Genomic DNA, 22,703 nt, shown 5'->3' on the forward strand with positions numbered 1-22,703 from the left:
TACCTGAAACTGAGAAAAACAAACAATAAAGAACAAGATAAATACCTCAAGCCCTTTTCTCAGGACCACAGGATACAAGGGAGGACCTGGAACCTCATGTCATGCTGTGAATGATCTCACCCTCTCTGTCTTAATTGCTTTTGAACCAAAGCAATTTCATAAATCTGTTACAGTTATGATCTATGGCAAAGCTGATGTTCAAATTCATTTCTTCTGACTCCAAGTATCCAGCATTCTTTCCATTATACTAATGGTCTTTCTCCCTTTTTAAAAGGTGTTATGACTCAGGAATGGTTAAGTAAGTTATGACATATAATGGAAGGGAATTTTTCTGTGCTATGAGAAATAAGTGAATACAAAGATACAAGAGGAAGACTTGCATGAACCAATGCAAAAAGAAATAAGAACTAGGAAACCAAAAAAATAAAAAGAATGTAAAAATGATAATGCCCCAGCTGGCCCCAAAGAAGATATGTAAAAATGCATTTCCCCCTTCTTTCTTTATAGATATGGCAGACTAGGGATGTGGAATGCTAAATATAACATCAATCTTTAATTTGTTGTTTGGTTTTTCTGAACTATGTTTTGCTTTTCTTTTTTCTTCATTATAAGAAATGGTTTGGGGGGAGATAGGGAAGAATATATTGGGAAATATGATATATAAACAAAAGATCAATAATAAAGTATTATGACAGCACATAAAATGTCAAAGATATCTCTTATACATTAAATTCTAGTAAATAAAATGTATGAAATTTCAAAGGAATATAAGTAGAACCAGTTTGGAATAAAATCAAAGCCAATATTGGGAATATCAACCAGGCAGCTATTTACCTGCCTGGGTTTGACATGATGTCAGCTCACAATTTTAGGGGATAGCTGAAGGACAATATTGTCCTAGATGATGAACTATTTAAAAAATTAGATTATTCTATTCCTATAGTGTCCCCTCTTTGCTGAAATGATTGCTCACTTAAATAGTTGTGGAAATAGGTTTATAAAGAAGCCTTTATTTTCCAGGCATTCTTTTTAAAAAGTAGAATGATGATGCATCTTCAAATTATTTAGAAGCTTCTTATCTTTCATTAAGTCCTAATCTAAATATTTGATGAAGTATTTTGAATGATAGAAAGGCATGTTATATTCTTCTTCCCAGTCTTGATCATATAGCTAACCTTCATTTCACTTCATGCACTGAGGTAAAGGAAAATAGTTGCTTAAAATTATTAAACTTACTGGCAGTTATTTTTTATTTATTTTTGGAGAATGATTTTTCTAGACAAAAATTGGGACTCTACCCAGAAACCAGGGAAAGAATAGCATTCTGATGCCCTTTGATTACTGCTACCCTTTGGAAATAATGAGTAATAGAAAGTATGAGGTAATTTTCTGTGAATGCCTACATGACTCTTCATTTAGGCAGAAATTATTTCTAACATTATAAATTATAATGATTTAACATAGGGTATTTAATGCATTAAACAACTGTTCTAACATGCTTTAATGCCCCATGGATACAAGAATTAAAAATGTTGATTAATGACTTAGTTTTTTTCAAATTGTAATTAAATGTTTCCTACTTTGTTGTTTCAAAAAACGGTTGGCTACCTCTTCCATTCCATCAAAAGTGTCTTTCATAATTATGTAAAGCTTTAGGTTCATTGCAGTGAATTTAGATATAGGGATTCTTTTTTTAAAAGGCTTAGAAGTATGTGCTAGGTATTTCTAATGATCTCAAATCTTTTACTGCTTTTCTGTGCTTTTAATTTTTTCTTGGTCTCTCTCTCCCACTAATTACATTTGTAAAAATTATCTTGGATTCTGAACTTAACCTACAGTTTGGTCATTTTAAAAATAATTTTAAAACATATACTCCTTTCTTGATCTCATTTGCAAAAGATCTTTTAGAAAATGTATATTATGAAGAATGAGGCAACTAAAATCTCATTTAACCTTTAGTTTTCAACTAAAACCTAAATGTTATTAAAAATCTTATTATCAGTTATCATAGAAATGTTAAAGCTATTAAATAGCATGGAGGGTATATAATTTAACCACTAAAACCCATAGGATGATAAATTTAGATCTAGAAGCAACTTTAAAGATCATTAAGTCATACCCCTCATTTTATATATATGGAAGAAGTTGAGGTACAAAGAACTTGTCCCTTGCCCATAGTTACAAAGATAGTAGTAACAAAACACAGATATGAACCCGGGTCCTCTGACTCTTATATTAAACTTTTCCCACTATACCAAGTGGAGATTCATTTTACAATGGTGGAAATTGCTTGACTTGGCTAAAAATGTATAGCTAATCAATGGCAGAATTGAGACTTGGACCTAGATCTTTTGAATCTAGCATTTGTTTAGGGGAAGATGTTTTGTTGATAGTCATTTTCACCTCCCAGTGACTCTTCACCCTTACTATTCAGTGGAAAATCCCTTAACAACAAAATAGTAGTGAGCATACTGGCCATTTCGGGGGGGGGGGGGAAACATACCTCTTTCTTGAACTCCCAACAGGCAAGACATGCTTTACTGTCAGTAGTCTGGTGGTTCATTGCATTGATCAGATTTCTGAGGTTTTTAAGTACTGTTTCCCTTCAAATTATTGTGGTCAACACACAAATTATTCTTCTGTTTCTGCTTACTTCACTCTGTATTTATTGGTCCATACACATTTTCTCAATGGATCTGAAATCTCATACTTATCCATAGTTCTCATTTTGTATTATACAATAACAGTTTTGTTACATTTTTATGCTGTAATTTCTTCAGCTACTTTTAGACACTAAGTACCTACTTTTATTCTAGTTCTAATCTTTTGTAGAGTGTATAGGATGTTCAGGAAAGACTAGTACCTCTGGTCTGAAAGCTTGCCAAGCCCTTTTCAGGGCTGCTCATCCACCTTTCACCCTACTCTTAACCTTAACAACCAAAAAGTTGTGGCATGCATAGCAGCCACATCCCAGTAAACTATCTCAGTAGGAGAACTAAACCAGTTTGAGGTGAATCAACAGGCCTCAATCCCAGTGAATTAGGATGTCTACCCAAAGCATGTGAACACTTCCCCTGAAGGAAAGGGCTGATGAGACAAAGTTGTTCCATTGGCCATGAAGATAGCCAAAGCAGGTATCATGGAACACTTAGAGTTAGGTTAGACATTGAAGATGCTACGGTCATCTACTGCATCTCAGGCCACTGCTAGCTGTCTTGACTTTTTTCTTGCCACTGGACTTTATTGACTTTGGAAAAGACAGTGAGACTAATGACTTTGTGCAACTCTTCCTCACTTAAATTCAACTTATAGCAATCAAAAGATACCACCAATAGTGATGTCATTTTGGTCCTCTTTGAGTAGGAAGGATAACAACCAGTCAACCAGTTCTTCGATACTGACAAGTGCTACCATAAATTTTTTTTTGCAAATATGAGACATCTCACTCTGCCTTTGACCTCCTTGTAGTATAATATCCATGTCTAGAAGAGGTATCAATAGGCAGAGGTTGTTTATAATTTAGTGACTTCGATTATTCTAGTTTTGGGGGGAGTTTCCCCCAGCATAGAGAATTCATGGCTCCACCCATAGTGTTATGGCATGCTGTCTCCCCACAGCTTTTCCAAATTTTTCCATTTTGTCTGTTATCTTTGCAAGAAGCATTCTTGCATAAGGTTGTGTCATTTCTTTTGAAAATTGCTTGAAAACTGCCATATTTCTCATTGTCTGATTAAACATAAGAAATTTCTTTGAGTAGGATGCAAAAACCTGCACAGGGAAACCTCACTAGATTTCAAACCCCACTAACCTATCAGCACCCAGTGACTGAAACAAATAGGAGACTTAGTTCACAAGATCATAAGATTTACAGGTAGAAATTAATTGGTCTAACCTACAGCAGAGGAAACTGAGGCCCAAATAATCAAAGTGACTTGACTAAAGTCACACTAAGAAGCCACAGTGCTAAAATTCAAACCTGTAGCTTCTGTGTCCAGATGGCCAGGGCTCTTTCCAGTGCCCTAATTCTCTCTCTGCCTGCCACTTGTAAAAAATGTTATGGCTTTGCATAAAACAATATATAAAAAGGTACAAGATTTCAAAGGATTACAAGTAGAACTTCATTTTAATAAATTTAAAGCCCGTCAGAGTTGCCTAATTATACAAAAATTCATAAAATGGAAGCCATCTTTGACATTGTACAAATGACATACTGTACTGTTTATGTTTTTCTTTTTATTTTTGATAATTGTTTGGTTTGGTCCTGCACTTTTATTGATGTAGAGAATTCCCATTGTGGAAATTCCCTTTACAAATTCAGATTGTCAACTTATAATGGTCGTCTTTTTTCCTTTCCTTTTTTTTTTTTAAATTCTTTTAAACCCTTAACTTCTGTGTATTGGCTCATAGGTGGAAGAGTGGTAAGAGTGGGCAATGGGGGTCAAGTGACTTGCCCAGGGTCACACAGCTAGGAAGTGTCTGAGGCCATTTCCTTTCCTTTTAAAGAAAATGTTATTAGTATCTTTTCTTTTTCTATCCTGTTAACTTTGAAATATCTCTTCCTGTTCCCCTATCCTTCCCTTATAAAACATACAAAAAAAAAAAAAGAAAGAAAGGAGGGGACAGCTAGGTGGCCCAGTGGGTTGAGAGCAGGGTCTAAAGACAGGAGGTGTCCTAGGTTCAAGTCTGGCCTCAGACACTTCATAGTTTTGTGACCCTGGGCAAGTTATTTAACCTACATTGCCTTACCCTTACCGCTCTTCTGCTTTAGAAACAATACAGAGTATTGATTCTAATACAGAAGGTAAGGGTAAGAGAGAGAAGGTGGGGTAGGGAGGGAGGGGAAAAAGAAAAAAAAATCTGTTTATCAGCCAAGCCTGACTGCTTATGTAACATCCCTTACTCCTAATCTCTACCTCTGCAGAAAAAGAAGTACATTTTTTTTCAGTTCCTCTCCAGGGTCATAGTTTTGGGTTATTATAATTGTCTAGTATTTAGTATAGCTCAGTGATGGGCAAACTACTGGCCACGGGCCAGATGCGGCCCCCTGAAATGTTCTATCTGGTCCTGCAACATTATTCCTAATCTGATGAATACAATGAGCAGGATACAATACAATGAAACTTTGAAAGAGTTGCCTTAGAAACATACTGACAGATGAGCACTTCCTTTCCTTTGGCCCCCTCTTTAAAAAGTTTGCCCATCACTGGTATAGCTTATAGTCTTAGAGTGTTGTCTGATGCACTAAGAGGTAAATCAACTTTCCTATGGTTACAGAATACTGGAGAGATGGCATGGTAGAGTGGAAAGAGCACAGCTTTGGAGTCAGAGAAGCTGACTTCAGATTCCCACCTCTGATGCCTACTAACTATTGTGACCTTGGTAAAGTCTACCTCCCTCCCTGGCTCTAAATGTTCTCAGTGTAGTGGATCCAAAAGGGCAGCTTAGTAGCAGCAAAAGCTGAAACCACTCTGACATTCCTTCCAAACCAATCTTTAAAAAGTGCCTCAAAATGACAGAAGTCAAAAACCAACAGCAAGACAAAGTGAAAGAACTCTCCCATTGAACACAACTTGAAAGGTAGGCAGAAAGAGTTGATATTTACAGTATAAGGGAGAACCGGAAGTAAAATTGCATGCAGAGGAGTGCTGGCCAACCACACCCCTCTTCCCCCCCACCTATTATGCCAGGTTCGTTGACTTGGGCATAGGCTAACTTGGGATCCCAGGACATGGGCTACAACAACAAAAGAGCACCTCAGACTCACTTCCTTGAAGTGTTGGGCCCTTTCAAGCCTATACTGGTGAAGACCTAGCCCCAGGGCAAAATAGTTCACAGTGCCCAGGTCCTGCAAGCCAGCAGCAGAAGAGACAGAATCATCAGCTTTCAGAATCCCTAATCTATAGGCAAAAAACGACTTGAAAAATGAGCAAAACTGCAAAAGAAACACTTAACTTTTAACAAAGAGCAAATCACAGAACTAACAGGGGATAGTGATCTCATGCAACCACAAACAGTACTTCAAAGAAAAATAGGAATTGGGCTCAAGCTCTAGAACAGTGGTTCCCAAACTTTTTTGGCCTACCTCCCCCTTTCCAGAAAAAATATTACTTAGTACCCCCTGTCACATACTATCACTGCCCCCAAATGCACCTGTGGTCATCAGCGCCCCCCACCCCCAAATGCACCTGTGGTCATCAGCGCCCCCCAGCCCCCATCGCTGCAGCACCCACCAGGGGGCGGTGGCGTCCACTTTGGGAATCACTGCTCTAGAAGAACTCAGAAAGGAATTAAAAAATCAAATAAGATTGGTCAAAGAAAAATGGGGAAAAGAAATGAAAGTAATGCAAAAAGAAAATAACAGCTTTAAGAGACACAAAAATCCAGTGAATTGTTCTCAGTGTAAAATGAGAGGGTTGGATTAGGTGATCCAGAACCTTTCCAGCTCTATGTCCATTATTGTATTTTTCCAAAATAAGACTTTTTAATATGTCTTCCTGGTGCTGTGGCCCAATTTTTCTTTCAGCCTTCTATTTATTTCTTTCAGCTACACCGGCCCTCATGTATTGGTTACTAAAACAAAATGTTAAATTAAGTGTACGTCACTACATTTTCAAATGTAAGAAGTCATGATGACACAAGGGGCAAATGAAATGAAATAAATGGAAAAGATTATAAATATGTTATTGACTAAGTGAGCAAAGATACTTTGTCTTTGATCCATGACTATCGTTTATATAGTTATTTTTACATATTTTATAAAATATTGGACTAGTAATATTATGGAATATTATAAATTGTTGGATAGTAGTAATAGAATACTAATTAGTTAATAATTAGAATACTAATTAGTTGTTAGTATTTGAATACTAGAGGTTATAAAAATTATAGACATAACTGATTAACACACTTAGCTTTAAACCTTTAAACCTTGGTTCTAATGCTTACAGATATATAAACTTTGGCCACCAGTAAATGCACCTAATCTTTAGTTTCTTTCTCTGTAAAATAGGGATATTTGTTCCTCAGTTTACTCATTTTATGTGACCTAATCCACCTCAAGTCAGACACACACAAAGGTGGTCATTCCCTTGATCCTGTTAACACCTATACATATGCCAATTCCATATTCATGCACTCTGAAATTTTCTTAACTGATAATAATGTCATCATTCCACCATTCCACCTTTTCCTTCTGCCTTATAACCCCTGTCCTTGTTCTTTGTCCACTCCATATCCAATTCCGCAAACTCCTTCTTTCCTAGGCTATTAGATTAGATTTAAATTAGATATTAAATTAGATTTTTTGTCCTCTCTTCCCCATTTTAATTCCTTGGTAAATGAGTTCAGCTCTGTCCTCTTCTCTTGAGGCACTTACCCCTTTATCTTTTTTTTTAGCTTGCCCCTTTATCTTTTTTTTTTAACTTGCCCCTTTATCTTTTTTTTTTTTTTAATTCTTACCTTCCATCTTAGAATCACTACTGTATATTAGATCTAAGGCAGAAGAGCAGTAAGGGCTAGGCAGTGGGGGTTAAATGACTTGCCAAATTTGAATTTAGGACCTAGGCCTGGCTCTCAATCCACTGAGCCACTCAGCTGCCCCCTCTTGCCCCTTTATCTCAATGCCATCTAAGAACTTTGTCAAACCTTAGTCTTATATCATTCTTACTTTCTCTTGTCTTTGCCTCCTACACATGTATGCCCAAATGAAGCTGGAGAAAATCACAAACCTGTGCTGACTGGGTCTACTATAAATTTATGTTACTCAACTGGGTCCTCACAGCTACAGAGCAATCCTGTTACACATTCCTAATTAGCTCACTATACTGTTCATCCCAACTACTCTTCCAAACCTTTTCATCCCCCATTAGGTTGTAAGTACTTCAGGGCAGAGGTTGCCTTTTGCCATTCTTTTTATCCCCAGTATTTAGCACTGTTCCTGGCACATTGTAGGTACTTAATAAATGTTTATTAATTATTACATAGTTCACTGGATTGTTGTGAATAAACTGTACTGTAAAACTCTTTATAAATATGAATCATTCAAATTGGGAGAGAGTTTAGTGTTAGGAAATCCATTCCAGACTTTTGGTTTGATAGATGTAGACCTTGACACCCAGAAAGTTTCAGCCTTATAGGTCATCTGGTGAAATACTGACCCAACTAAAACTAGACCCAGATCTCCTGGCTTCTACTTCTATACATTTTACTTGGTGTATTTTGTTAATTACCTCATCTAAAATATAAGGAAATAATTTATATGACAATTCAGAATGTACTTCACGATTCTTAGGGAAATTTCTAGCCCCAGTTCTCTATTCCCTGTTCTTTGACTTTTCACTTAGCTCATTCTCAGTTTTTTTGTATTAAATGACTCACAAATTCCTTTCAACAGTGAAATTCTGTTATTATCAATGATTGTGACTTTTTAATTTGGTAAGTAATTCACCCTTCTTTGGACAGTTTTGCTACCTGCCAAGCCTCCTGGTGCTAGTGGCACTAGTTCAGAGTTCAAGAGTCAGATGATCTTGGTTCACATGCCAACTTGGACTCTATTAGCTTTGTGACCTGGGGCTAGTCACTTCATTTTTCTAGGCCATAGTTCCCTTTCCCTTTCTGTAAAATGATATGGTTGGAATGGATAGCCTCTGAGCTCCCTTCCAGGTCTAAATCTGTGATCCTGTGAAGTTCGTGAATATGCCATAAAGAAACTCACATTTTCTCTCACTTGTCTCCCCAAGAAGCAGAACAGAACACTGTCATTTTGCAGCCCCACCCACTCAAACATTAGCAGTCAGGACTGACTCTAAGAAACAAACAACAAGATCCCAAAACACTAGCAACATTTTGAAAAAACATCCAAATTTTGTTTAAAAATATTTAACGCCATACAGGTATTGAAATGCAAATAAAAACCTTGCTGAAAAGGCCAAGATTGACTAACTGCTTGTCGAGTACATTTTTTTTAACCTCTCTCTTTCACTTGTGTTCTTGTATCCATATCAGCAAACTAGTGTTAGAATGGGCTGTCTCCCAGGATGTGGAACTAGCCTTGTTATATAGAATTGGACATTATTCATTAAAATGAAATTCCTCCTATAATTTGAATAATGGTGAGGTGACATTTTTATCTCTTGTAGATTTATAAGTAGACAGACCTTCTGTTGAGAAATATCCACATAATTTGAGGAAAAATAAAATGCCAAATAAAAAATTCAAGTCTTAGAATTACAGAGCAACAAAGAAATGTAAATACAGGTGGCAGTAAGCTGGTCTCTGTGAGACTTCATGCAGGAGTAATAGCACCAATTACTGTCACAAATGTTTGTAATTGTATCTATTGCTTCCAGACAATAAATGTTATTTAATATAGTGGGGCCATAAATGTACATGGTGCTGTTGTTTAAACAAAATACAATTTTCAGCAAATTTATCCTTGAAACACCTGCTATAATCAAAAGGAGGTGAACACTATCAAAATAAACTGCTTAAATTAACTAGACACATACTTTTGAACAGCATGGATGATTAGTCAACTGACAAACATGTGCTGTCTGAGAACATAGAAAATTGTTCAGTGATGGACTACAAAATAGATTTTGCAGAAAGCTTTTCTTGACACATATAAAAACAAAACAAAACAAGGAGTTTTTGAATGGAGCTTTAGTAGTGAAGTTACACTTGCCTCATCAAGGTCAAATCTCTGCTTTCTTTGTAGAGTCTGTACCATAGAAGCTTTTCAGGGTAGCGGGAAGGAATCCTGTAATTAAGATTATACATGTAAAAATATACAGCGAAGGGGTGGAGAAAAATCCAGCCAGCCTTGAATAACTGTAAAACATTTCCAGTTTCTTTTGTTACAGCCTCACTGAATATCCAGGATACTCTGTGTTTAAAGATAGCCTGATAATGCTTTCCAGAATATCTACCCTGATTTTGATAAATGTTTCAACTGGTTCTCGGAAAGGCTCCATTTATCACTAGTTCCAAGTTGAAATAGAACAAGTGTTTTGCTTTAGAGATTACCATCATCTGGAACTGGAAAGAGAACCATAGAGGCAGATTTTAAAGAAATCTCCAGTAAAGGGTGTACCCATTATGTAAATACTTCAAAGGGAAGCGAGATGTGATGCTACTGACAACATATGAATAGACATTTATAATTGAGATTAGCTAATTAGAAATTGACTAAAATTTACAGACTACTTGAATATTTTATTATCAAAGTATGGAACACAATATAATATTTTTAAGATGTTTAATACAGATTAGCAATTGAAGCAAGAACTATTTTTTACAAAGATTGTCCTAAAGATCATACATCTTTTTAAAAGAAAAAGTAGGTCATCAAGGCATCTTTTTTGAAAAATGAAAAGAACAAAAGGAAGGTCAGAAAAGAAGCCCAGACTAGCAAGATAGCTTTGAAAGCCAAAACTGAATTTGTTACACACTTAGGAGAAAAGCAGGATTAATATAATAAAGATCTGCAGTTTCACATATAGCCTTCTTTTTGTGTTCTACTATGTGTATGGAAGTGCTCATTTTATTGGGTTTTTAAGTTCAGAATGATTTTTAAAGACTCAATGATAAAAAACAGCTGAGGAAAACAATCTATTCTTTACTGACTTGCTTGCTTAATTTTTTCTTTGCAGCATTAGTCTCATAGTTATATTGCCTGTGTATTTGGTTGACTTTTTTCTAATGTTGAGAATCCTTTAGTTTTTATAACATTGTACCTCACCTGATTCCTTGTCAGATTTAATTGCCATTGATGTCTGCAAAGATTGTTTCTCATTTGAAAAGTGATTTAGGTTTTGATATACAATAAAGAATTATTCCTCTCATTCTGAAGTTATCGAATTCTAATTCCATTTATCTGAGTCTGATTCACTCTCCTGCATTGCCAAGTTTGTTCTCCAGATGTGGAGTTCCCTTTCATGTCTATGGAAACCTATTTTGAGTTGTGCAGCTCTAGAAAGGAGCATGTGGATCAGGATAAATATGCATTAGAGCATCATCAAAAAATGAAAATCCCATCCTTGGTAACAGATGGCATCAAACAAAGATAACAGACTCATAACCTATTAGAAATAAAAATTGTTTAAGTAACAGCATTTTTATTTTGAGATTATGAATCTCTAGCTTCAGGTTAATCATAGGCAAAATTGAAAATGACAGCAACTATTTTGAAACTATACATTCCCTCCTTTCTACATACCCTTTGCCCTATTATCTTGTTTCTTTCTATAAAGAATAAGATCATTCAAAAAGCAGGAACTACCTTTGGAAAAAGAAATATTTCTACTAGTTTTGAGTCCCTTTCAACCCACTCCTTGGGCCTTCTCCAGGTGACTCTTTTAGTAGGTTTTTTTTTAATATCTAAAGAAAAATCATGCATACAAACTTCAAGGGTTTGCAGCAAAAGGGGTAGTACTACTGGCAAAAAAAAAATTTTAAATGCCAAATTTAAAAATTGAGAATATTATATTCTGTAATTTTGTAAAATTGAGAATATTATATTCTGTAATCATGCTCAGCATAATTTTTCATTAATTAAATAATTTTTAATAGAAAACAGGCCTTTAATTGAATGGAATCTTCAAAAATCCAGGCAGCAACAAATGTGAAACCTCCTTTTGTTAAGGGGATGAAACAGAAGTAAAAGGGTCTCTAAGCCTGCTTGTACAAAGAGAAAATGGAGGTCATTATTTTATCAGGAAAAAAGAGTATGAGGAGGAGAGGGATGAGTTAGTGTCTTATATTTGTAGGTATATATTTGTATAGTAGGCAAAAATGAATGATTTTAAAAAGAAAAGAATAGTCTCATCCCAGAAATATTTGCTACGGCCAGACTGGGATATGCTCTTATCCTGTAGTTATATAATAACATTGAATCAAAGGCACAATACAATTGAAAGAACAGTGGATTTGGTGTTAGAACTACAGCTCAGATCTCTGTTCTGTCTCTTATGATCCCAGGCAAGTCATCTAACCTGTGCCTTTGTTTCCTCTGCTATAAAATATAATGTGGCTGGAAAAGATAACCTCTAAGGATTTTACTTAGGGTGGGAACACCACAGGAAACAGATTGGGAAGGAAATAAAAATGCTTGAACAAACAAAATAGGTATCACATAATCTATTTCCATAAAGCTTACATGGTGTCATCATGAAAAGAGAACTAAAGAAACTGGAGTCACAAGACCTAGGCCCTACTGCTAAGTCATTGCTTAGGGAAGTCAGTTAATTTTTCTGATCTTTAGCTTCATCTATAAAATAGGCAGAACAACACTTACTTTGCCTATTCCCCTGGTGATTGTGAGAATCAAATAAGATTTATCTAGAACACTTTGTACCCCTAAAGTGCTATGTAAATGAGTTATTATTCAAAAGGAAGAAAAAAACCAGACTTTCACTTAAAAACCTGTTTAACTCTTAATGCATACTGTTCTGACAAACTTGCTCATTGGGTTTGCAAAGTCAAAAGTATACGTTGACCACAGCAATGTAGTTAGTTAAAGCCTGATAGTAAGAGAATAGAAATACAGCCCTAAGAACTTAAAAAGCACAGTAGTATGAGGCCATTTAGTGGAAAGCCAAACACCTCTGTACACCTCAGTTACTGTATTATTTCTGGGGATAGTAATTGAAGTTCATAATCACGGGCATTACCAAGCAGTAAAAAAAACTCAGTTTTCTGTATACAGTACTCAGGTAGGCAGGAAAATAAGTGATATATTTCAAAAAGCTTTCTATCACAAATGTTTAAATTAAGCTTTTGGCACTTAAAAAAGTAAGCTTCAGTGATTTGGCTTTTTACAGTTAATTCATTCCCTAGCAGAAGACACCGAATATATGAAGTGATACATTTAGTAGACAGATTTCAGAATTCATTAAGCATCCACCTACACTTGCTATACTAGGCTTTATGCAATAAAACTTAAAGAAATATGATCCTTGCCTCTTAGGAGCTTACATGTAAACAGATCATAATGACTTGGACAGTTAAAAAGAAGGATATAATAACCACTCTGTGTGTGCATGTGTGTGTGTGTGTAGCATGTTATTGTGGATGTTGGTCCTAGAGACAGGAAAACTTGGGTTCATATCCTAAGTCATTTCACTTAGTGCTTCAGTTTCCTTATATGTGAAATAAGGAAGTTAGACTATAGCAGTGATGGCAAACCTATGGCATGGATGCAAAAAAAGCACACAGAACCTCTCTGTGGTCACACCTGTGGTCACCCACCAGAGTTCGCTCCAAGAAAGCCAGTAGGGACTCAGGGCAGAGCTTCTCCCCTCCCCCTCTCCATGCACCTGAGGACATTTTTACATGCCCCACCCCCTCTGCCCAGCAGCCCATTGGGAGTGTTTCCTCCCTCCCCTGTGTGGGGTAAGGGAGGGGGGTGGCGAATAAGGTGGGGGAAGCAAGGTGAGGCACTTGGTTGGAGGGGTCAGCACAGCACTCTTATCTGGGGATGGGGGAAGTGCCTGGTATTCCATCTCTAAAAGGTTCGCCATCACTAGACTAGAGCCTCCCAGCTCCAAATTTGTCATCTTGTATTGACAAAGGAAAACACTGAAATTTATTATCATAAAACAACAACCTTTTTTACATTTTAAAACAATTTACCATATAAAATTTTCTCTTTTTTTCTCCAATCATTTATTTCACATGGATTGGCATTGAATTCATAAGCTTTTTACATATTCTTTAATTCATCATGAAGCCACATGTTGGTCACATTGAATATTAAGTATGTCTTTGACAAACAAATCATGAACTTAGCCTTAATTATAGCTCATAGATTTTCAGTAGAGCTTAAATCATGCAATTTCCCAGGTCACTCAAATATCTATCTCTTAGATGAATTTCTTAAACCTTTAATAACTGGTGGCATATTGCAAGTCACACTGTAAGATTACCTTTCTATTTAAGAATTACAATAATTTTGGGATAATTCTGCTTCTCAATATATCAATATCTTTTTCAGATTTTATCATTCACTCAATGAGAACAAAACTTCCAGGCCCGCTCACCATTTAAAAACAAACTCCAAAACATTTTTTTTAGCTTTTTGTTGATATTTATCGTCAGATGTAGTCAGATGACAATCCACAGATCTTACAGGCTCACCTGAACTTCTTACAATTGTCTTAGCATAGCCTTAAATGAAAAAAGTGAGTTTTGTCTATAAAAAAATTCCTTTTTCCAGTCTTCAGTACTCCAGTCTTTATATTTTCTTGCCAATGACCAGTGTTGCTTTTTCACAGAAATTTTTTAAAACTGATTTCACTATTCCCCCAAATCCAAGAAATCAAGAAATTTCCCGGCTTCCAGATCCTTTTGAAGGTTTTTTTTAAATTTTTTAAGACTTTTTAAAAAAAGAATTTTAAATATTTTAAAAGATTAAAGTGTTTCACATAATGTTTCAATTCTTAAAGGGTTTTTCCCCCCTTCCATTTTTGGCAACATTTTCCTTTATGTGTCATCACAACTGAGTTTCAGCAGTTTGAGTGATCCCTGAAACATATGACCTCCCTGCCACCACCCGCTACTGCAATATCTCAGTTGTCCTTGAAGTGTGCTCATTAAGAGCTACAACTTTTGCACATTTCCATAGAATATTATCTATGTTTAAAACTGCAGAATTTTAAAAAGAGCAATGAGATGTGTGGATGATATGAAATATAGCACTCAACTGGCAGAGAATGAACTAAGGATGGGAAATCTAACTCAGTCTGGTTTTATCTGCTCAAGGTCATAAGTTCTTATTCAGTCTAATGTCAGAAGAAGCTCATACATATGACCATTGCTATCACAACATGAAACCATTACAAAAATTGTAGCCTCTCCCAAGTAATTTGTATAATACTCGTACAAGCTAATAAATATTTACATTATGAGTTTTGATACACAATTGTGTCTAATCTCCTCATTTACAATTAAAGAAATTTAGACATTGAGATATTTGGAATTACTTGGAATTTGGAGTACTTGGAGTTAGTCTCTCATGGAAATTGAATGATGGAGAAAAGAGGCAGTTAGCCATTATAGTAGAAAGATCCCTGTCTTAGTAAGGGGATCTCGTTTCTAATTCTGGCTCAAATACTCACTCATCTGGCAAATTTGGACAAATCGCTTAATCTCAGTATGTGATGAGGGGACAGTGATACAGATATGCAACCCTTTAGAGTTATAAAGCACTTTGCTTCCATTATCAAAACTGTAATGATAGTAGCTTAAGGGCATAGTAGCCAGAGTATTGAACTCCAAGTCAGGAAGACCTTAGTTTGTATCCTGCCTCAGACACTTAGTAGCAGCTCTGTAATTCTGGGCAAGTCATTTAATCTCTCCAAGCCTCAATTTCTTCTTCTCTAAACTGGGGATATGAATAGAAGTTTAGCCTCAGTATATTCTTGTAAAGATCTGACTAAAATAATATATTTGTAAAGCTCTTTATAGACTGTAAAGTGTCATCTATGTAAATGTTAACTGCTGTTATCATTTGCTAACTCATTTTGCATTTTAAGGTTTACAGAGCATGTTCCATTCACAGTGTTATTTGGTTCTCATAAGAGCACTTCAGGGTAGACAGATCAGATATTTCTTTGTACAGATGATGAGACTTACCTGGGGAGAAATTGTGACTTGCCTAAGTAAGGTTACCCAAGGAGGCAGTATCAGAGCCAGGCCCCAAACTCAAGTGTTAAAGACTTCATGTCTAGTTTTCTTTTAAATATACAACTGGGCCCTTTCTATTTTTTAGAGTTGTTTTGAGGATCAAATTAGATCATGTGTATGAAAATAATTTGAAAAAGATATGAAACCAGAGCAGTTAGGTTACACAGTGGATAGTGTACCAGGCCTGGATCAAGAAGGACCTGGGTTCAAATCTGGACTTTAGACACTTCCTAGCTATATGACATCACTTAACCCCATTTACCCAGCCCTTGCCCTTCTGTCTTAGAGTTGTTACTAAGACAGAAAGTAATGGTTTAACATACACACATGCACACACGCACACACACATATAAACCCTATGCAAATATAAGGTATTAGTAGTATTAATCATCTTTCATTTAGAGTAAGAAGCAGGATATCATAAAATCTTCTAAAAATATATGAATCAAGGATGCTTATTAGACCTTCATAAGAAGGAATAATATACTGAATCCATTCTCTGTCTTTCAAATGGCCTGTTATCTTATCACTACAAAATCAGCATAGCACAAATATCAATCATAATGTCTTCATCTTATATATTGATTTGCTATCAAATTTAATAAGTACCTACTAGGTGCTAATGATACAAATACAGAAGTGAGGCAGTCATTATTGTAAACTCCATTCCTCCTGACTTAGAGGCATTGCAGAAAACCCGCACCACAAATCAAAATTATTTTCAAGTTCTGGCACAGCTCCAAAAGCCATACTTTATTCCATATTCTTACTGTAAAAATCCTTATAAACCTTTTGATAATGTAGAGTATGGTAATGTTCTTTTAAAGTAGGGCTTGGCGAACTGTGGCCCAAAAGCTGATTGATTTTTATGTTTTTAAATAAAGTTTTGTATTTTAAAATGTAACCGCTCTTCTTAGCTCTGTGCTATAGAACAGATTGGATTTGACCCTGTGCCACAGATTGCTGATACCTCCCCTTCCCCTTGGTCATCTATAATCTACATGTTATGCATTTGAGTCAATCTAAAATACCATAATTCAAATAATTATTGTTTCTATCACCATATCAGTCATCTCCTTCTTAAGTGTCTCCAATTTCCTTATAGCCTTCCTATGCATCCTTAAGGATTCTTAACAAAGCTCATACTTAGAACCCATGAATGTGACTCTACCAGATTTTCAGTTTCAGGGACAGTGGCAAATGCTAAAAAACCTCACAGGATTTAGACTGAAACCAAACATAGAATATGGAAGCATCCACTACAGTGTTCAGGTATAATTTTCCCATAGTATTTTCATCCCAAAATGAAGATGGGGTTAGAATTAAATGAGCATAATGCAATAATTGCAATGATGAATTGCAATTCACACTCCTATTTAATTTAAAGACTGATATACTCAGAATCACATAGCCATCTAGACAAAGTTAACTGAAATTTATTTAAATTTATCTTTTTTAAATAGTTATCCATTCCTTATCCTTGCTTTAGTTTTTTTTAGCCATTTAAGAACAAGTGTTTTATTAAATACTTATTCTGATCAATATTAGAAAGATAACAGTCGTAGAGAGAAACAGAGATAAGGCCAAAAAAAAAGATCTGCAAAATCACTTAAATATATGTATATTTATATACATATATATGTATATGTGTGTACATATGTATATATATACACATACATAAAATTTATATATAGAATTTGTACCTTTGATACAGGGAAATAAAGGCATAAGGTTCAGGCAACTGCTCATTGCACCATTGTTTCTTGGCAGGTTTGAAGAGGCATTATTCCCTGGCCAAATCTGCTCTGTCACAATTGCCAGAGTTCACTGCAAGCCAATATTTTTTTATTGAAAGCTCTGTAAACCTAGGCCATCATAGGTGAAAGGGAAACAGAGATTAAATAGAAAAGGAAATGAATGGAGGTCATAAGTACTGACTTGTTCTTTGCTCTATATGATCTGTCAGCAAAGTACCTGGCTGCTCCTTTAATTTGGGATAAAGTGAATGCTGCCAGCTGACATACTTAAAGTTTCCAGGTAGCTTTTGCTATGGTCAAAGCTGTAACTTGCAATTTTTGCAATGGAGCAAGAGCCACAAACCTTGGTGGGGAAGGAGAAAAGACAAGGAGCAGCATTATCCCATGGGGAAGACAGAACCGAGGACACCCATGAAGGCCAGTGCTTAGGGAGGCCAGGATCACAGAGGGGAGACAGGAGAACCTAAGAGAAAAGTACCAATCACCTACTCTAATTATTGGACTGACCCTACCCAGAGTTATTATTCCAAAGTAGAAGGGGAAAATGAGTAGAAATTTTTCATGAAACATTTTTGTGTATTTCTTTTAGGGAAGTGATATAGAATATAAGAGGTTTAGGGAAAGAAGTTGTACAAGCAAATAAGAATATATATTCCAGAGTTATCCTTTTTACATACTCTGTAGATTACTGCAACATGTCTAGTCCTTCCTTATTTTTGTTAGTGATTCCCTCATCTTCCTAGTTATCTACTTTAAAACCCTAGGATTATCTTTGATTCCTGAATCTTCTTCCCCTGGTGCCTCTGATTAGAACTAATAAATCATTTTTTTCATATGTTCCCACCTTTCTTTCCTCTTTACTACCATTCTTTTGTATCATATTTGGGGGGCATATAAATATCTTCTTTCCCCCTTCTCTACCTCACCTACTGTGATTCCTTTCCACATAAAAAAAACAATAAATGTTTTTTCATAGGTTTAGACTCACTTTACCAAAATCTCAAAAGTTGTAATACTTTACTACCTAGTATCCATGGCCTTCAGGGCCCTCTTAAGTCCATCCCATTCTTTTTTTCCAGCTTTATTTCTCATTATTCTCTGTCACACACCCTACATTCTAGTCAAACTATACTATTTGTTATTCCCCATAAATGCCCTGTTCACTTTTACCTCCATTCTTTTGCTCAAAATGTTCATACCACCTCTAGTGTTCTGTGACATCATGCCCATTGAAATCTTTTCCTTCTTTAACTCTAGGCTCAGATGCCTCCTCCACTCTGAAGCCACCACCTTCTTAGCTAGAATGAGTCTGTCCCTTCTCTGAACTCCTGTGGCATTTTATGCCTCTCTTTCTGTACTTACCCCCCAGTCTGCTTTCTTTCACCTTTTTATATCCTTTTTTATGTCCACATCTTATCTCCCCTCTTACACCAACTTACTACAAGTTTGTAGGTCTTCATTTTCCAATAAGCACCATAGCATAAAATACAATGGTCTACATAGTTGCAACTTAATGATTTTTTAATAGGCACATGATTAGAAAATATTTCAAAGGTCCCTGTTATAAAAACGGTAGGTTTTTTTAAAATAGTCAAAACTTGAAAAAATAAACACAGTTGAGACTATTGTTGGTTTTGGATTTAAAGGACCTATTCAAATCCCAGCTCTGCTCCTCACTGTCCCACTATCTGGATTTGGACGAATGCTTTAGCATCTCCAACTTCAGTTTCCTACTTTCTTTAAAATGAACAGGTCAAACTAGATAATTTCTAAGGTCCCTTTTCAGTTCCAAACCTATGGTTTTTGAGACATTAGATTCATATAATTAAAATGTCAATGTAGATTTCAACAAATATAACAATCCATGACAGCAGTAATTAACCAAGAAGGTCTAAGAAAGTCTAGAAATCTAAAAGAAATAGCACCCATGGTTTACTATATCTCATACATAAAACTCAATAAATTTTGTCAAACTGAAAAGAAACAAAGAATTATAGGAATCCTCAGGAGCTACCTTCATAAGAAAAGTTGAAATATCTTACTACAGACAAGGGTTCAGTATTAATCTTAAGGGACATATCTTTTGCTATATAACATTTAGTCCAAAGAGACTCCTGGCAACATGATTCTAATTGCTTAAACAATTATTTCTTTTCTTGCATAATACTTTTTTTGTTGATGGATAGTCATAAATATTCACCACCAGCAGAGCGATTATAATTTATATTCAAATTGTCAGACATCACTCTGTGAACACATAAAATAATTTACATTTATTTAGAACTTTTCATCCTAAGATGCTTTACACATGTTGCTTTATAATCTGATTGTAAACTATATTTAAGAATCTCCTCACCTGAAATGGGACTATTTTTGGAATGAAATAGTCTGAATACAGTAATTAACATATAAGTCAGTACTATCCAACAGGAGAAAAAAAGAGGAATGCAGTGTATCTCTGTTTTAGAAAAACATGTTTTTTCAATATGCCATTGCTAAATTCAGTACTTTCATGTATTTTTGTTTTTAGGACTGGAGGATCCACGTTGACCAAATGCATCAACACAAAAGTGAAATTGAGTCTGCTTTAAAAGAGACAAAAGTAAGTATATTACTAACAGTCAGCAAATATTTCCTCACCACAAAAATCCTCATTGTGTAGTGACATAAATGAAACAGAAGATAAAGCCTCATCTTGTGAGGAGCTCATGTAGTTGAATAGTATTTAAAGAAAGTAACTGGTGTTATTAGGCATTATTGGCCAGGAAAGGAAGGGATGATAAACACCAACATAGTAGGAATTCTGGGGATGGAAATCACTCCTTCACTGAGGAAACTCTCTTTCTGCCCCAGTTTGTACACATTCATTCTATATATTTCCATTGTGAATCTTGTACAAGGTTAATACTACACATATAGATTTCAGCCATATCAAAATAGAAAAATGCATTGACTCCTACCGATAGGTACTTTTTCACATTCTGTAAGGTATACCTAAAATATCTTTACTAAACTTTTCATAACAAATTTTCAGAAATGTTTTCCTTGGTTGTCTTTACAACAATTGAGCAGTATGGAAGGATAACCATTCTAAGATTGGATTTCTGAAAAAGATCTTTGGGAAGTCTCTTTCTAACTGAAAATCTCATGAAATTTCTAGGGATTTTTGGACAAACTCCATAATGAGATCAGTAGAACCCTGGAAAAGATCAGCAGTCGAGAAAAATACATCAACAATCAGCTTGAGCATTTGGTTCAAGAGTATCGTGCTGCTCAAGCCCAGCTGAGTGAGGTAATTCAGGAATGACCATCAAGAGTGCTGGTTAATGATCCTAAGCTTTGGCATTAGCTTAACACCTTTCTCTTGAGAAAGTTGAAATTCTTGACAACAGTGACACATTGATTCTCTTAATAATCCTGGAAGCTAAGTAGGCAACAGACATAATCATTCCCATTTATCAGGTATGCTAAGCCTCTGGTTTCCTTTTTAAAAACTCATCTTTAGGAGGGAGGTCCCCAAAGTAATATTCATGTTGTTAAGGGGCATGATCTAGAGCAGCAAACTTTGAGACAAGGTACTCTTTGGTTTAGGCTCTGATTTTTCCATTAACTTGCTTTGTGAACAGAGCGGGAAAGGATAAAATGCATTTCCATGTTTTTCTTAATATTGAGTGATAGCAGCATAAAGTTTGACACGCAATAGAGAATGGCAAAAGTTATATTGGGAAATATATTTAGGAATCAAGAAATAAATGAAGCCAAAGGCTTACAGATGTTTCAGAAGGTTCCTAGCTATGCATCATTTATTTCAGTTCAGTTCATCATACATTCTTAAGCCCCAACTATGTGCAGTGCCAAAGAACATAAAAAAAATTTTTTTAATTGACTCTTAATAGATGACCTGAGTGGGAGGCATATCAGAATTGGCTGTTTTGGTGTAATCAAATCATCAACTACATAGAGCAAAATTAATAGCAAATGAAAAGAAATTATAAAGATGAGCTGATAAGTGTGCATAATTAGAGCACCTACAACCCACTCTAGGTGTTTAATAAGCTGTTGTCCTAGGAAGAAAAAATAGTAAATAGACAAAACTAAAGACTGGTTCCAATTATCACCGTCTTCTCTGAGGAAAGTTTAACCAATGTAAAACAAGTCACCACAGTGAGGAAATCAAAAATCCTTGGAACACCTTGGCTAGCAAGCACTTGCTTTCAAACAGAGGGAGATTTAGCAGCCAAAGACAAATTCTAGTATCACATCATTTACAAAACATTATAGAAGAGGATAACTGTCTATTTTGAACTACATTAAAATTTTACAGAGAAGTTTAATATGAGATGGTTGCTAATAGATAGAACCTGAAAAAAAAGCATAGAAACCACCTAAACTAACAAGCACCTATTCTTCTTGTCGAGCAGAAATATAGGACAGTCAAAGGCTGTACTGTTTTAGCACTGAGGTATCAAACAGGCAACCTTCTGACTATATGTGACCCATAACACTCCTAAGTACAGCCCAAATTAAATTCAAATGTAATTGGTTAATATTTGTTAAACAAATAAAAATGCAGTAAAACATGTGTAATGTTAATTCTTTAAATCAATACATAGCCCCCCAGAGATTCTTGGGTCTGATTAGTATATGGGTTTGACACCATTGGTTTAAGTTATAAACTCATCTGTAAAATATTACAAAAAGTTATAGTCAATCTCATACTTCACAGAACAATGAAAAGTATTTGAAGGGAAAATGAGCTTCTAGAGTGATCTTGGAATGAGACTCAGCTAAGCCAGATCATAGAAAGAACATTGTAAGTGAAACTGAAAAGGCAGAAAAGAGATGTAAAGTAGAAATGTGCCAGCATTTCTAAAGCAAGGCAAAGACTCAATCTAGGCTAATTGATAACAGAACCACTACATTGACCCATTTGGGCTTTACTATGTAACTCTCAAGTGTAGAAAGAAGAAACAGGAATGTGTTTACAAAGATAAAGTAAGGAAGAATGACCAAACATTGAGAGATAGAGAATGCAAAGGAAATTCATGCTGCTAATCACACAGTTTTAAAAATATGTACTCAGATCAATTTCCCAACTATCCCAAAGAAAAGAAGAACCTAACAGAATGGAAAAAAATCACAAGAGATATTATTACCCAAAAAAAGAACTAAGAATATACCAACAACTATTGAGCCACATATCTACTTTTTCATCTATAAAATCTTTCTGAGATTGGTCTTTGTATACATTGAAGGCATCGTTGA

General features: G+C 35.4%; 1 protein-coding gene across 2 annotated transcripts in view; it reads left to right on the forward strand.

The window, feature by feature from the left end:
- Window positions 1–22,703, forward strand: part of IFT57 (intraflagellar transport 57) — a 79,217-nt gene that overhangs the window by 47,861 nt on the left and 8,653 nt on the right. Inside the window, exons 7-8 of one of the 2 annotated variants that reach the window (XM_044670105.1) lie at window positions 19,969–20,040; window positions 20,599–20,730. In XM_044670105.1, coding sequence (XP_044526040.1) covers window positions 19,969–20,040; window positions 20,599–20,730 — 204 coding nt within the window. The remainder of the gene's footprint in view (window positions 1–19,968; window positions 20,041–20,598; window positions 20,731–22,703) is intronic. The other variant, XM_044670107.1, reaches the window with a different exon arrangement.

This window comes from Gracilinanus agilis, chromosome 3 (assembly GCF_016433145.1).
Source record: "Gracilinanus agilis isolate LMUSP501 chromosome 3, AgileGrace, whole genome shotgun sequence".
Classification (NCBI taxonomy): domain Eukaryota; kingdom Metazoa; phylum Chordata; class Mammalia; order Didelphimorphia; family Didelphidae; genus Gracilinanus; species Gracilinanus agilis.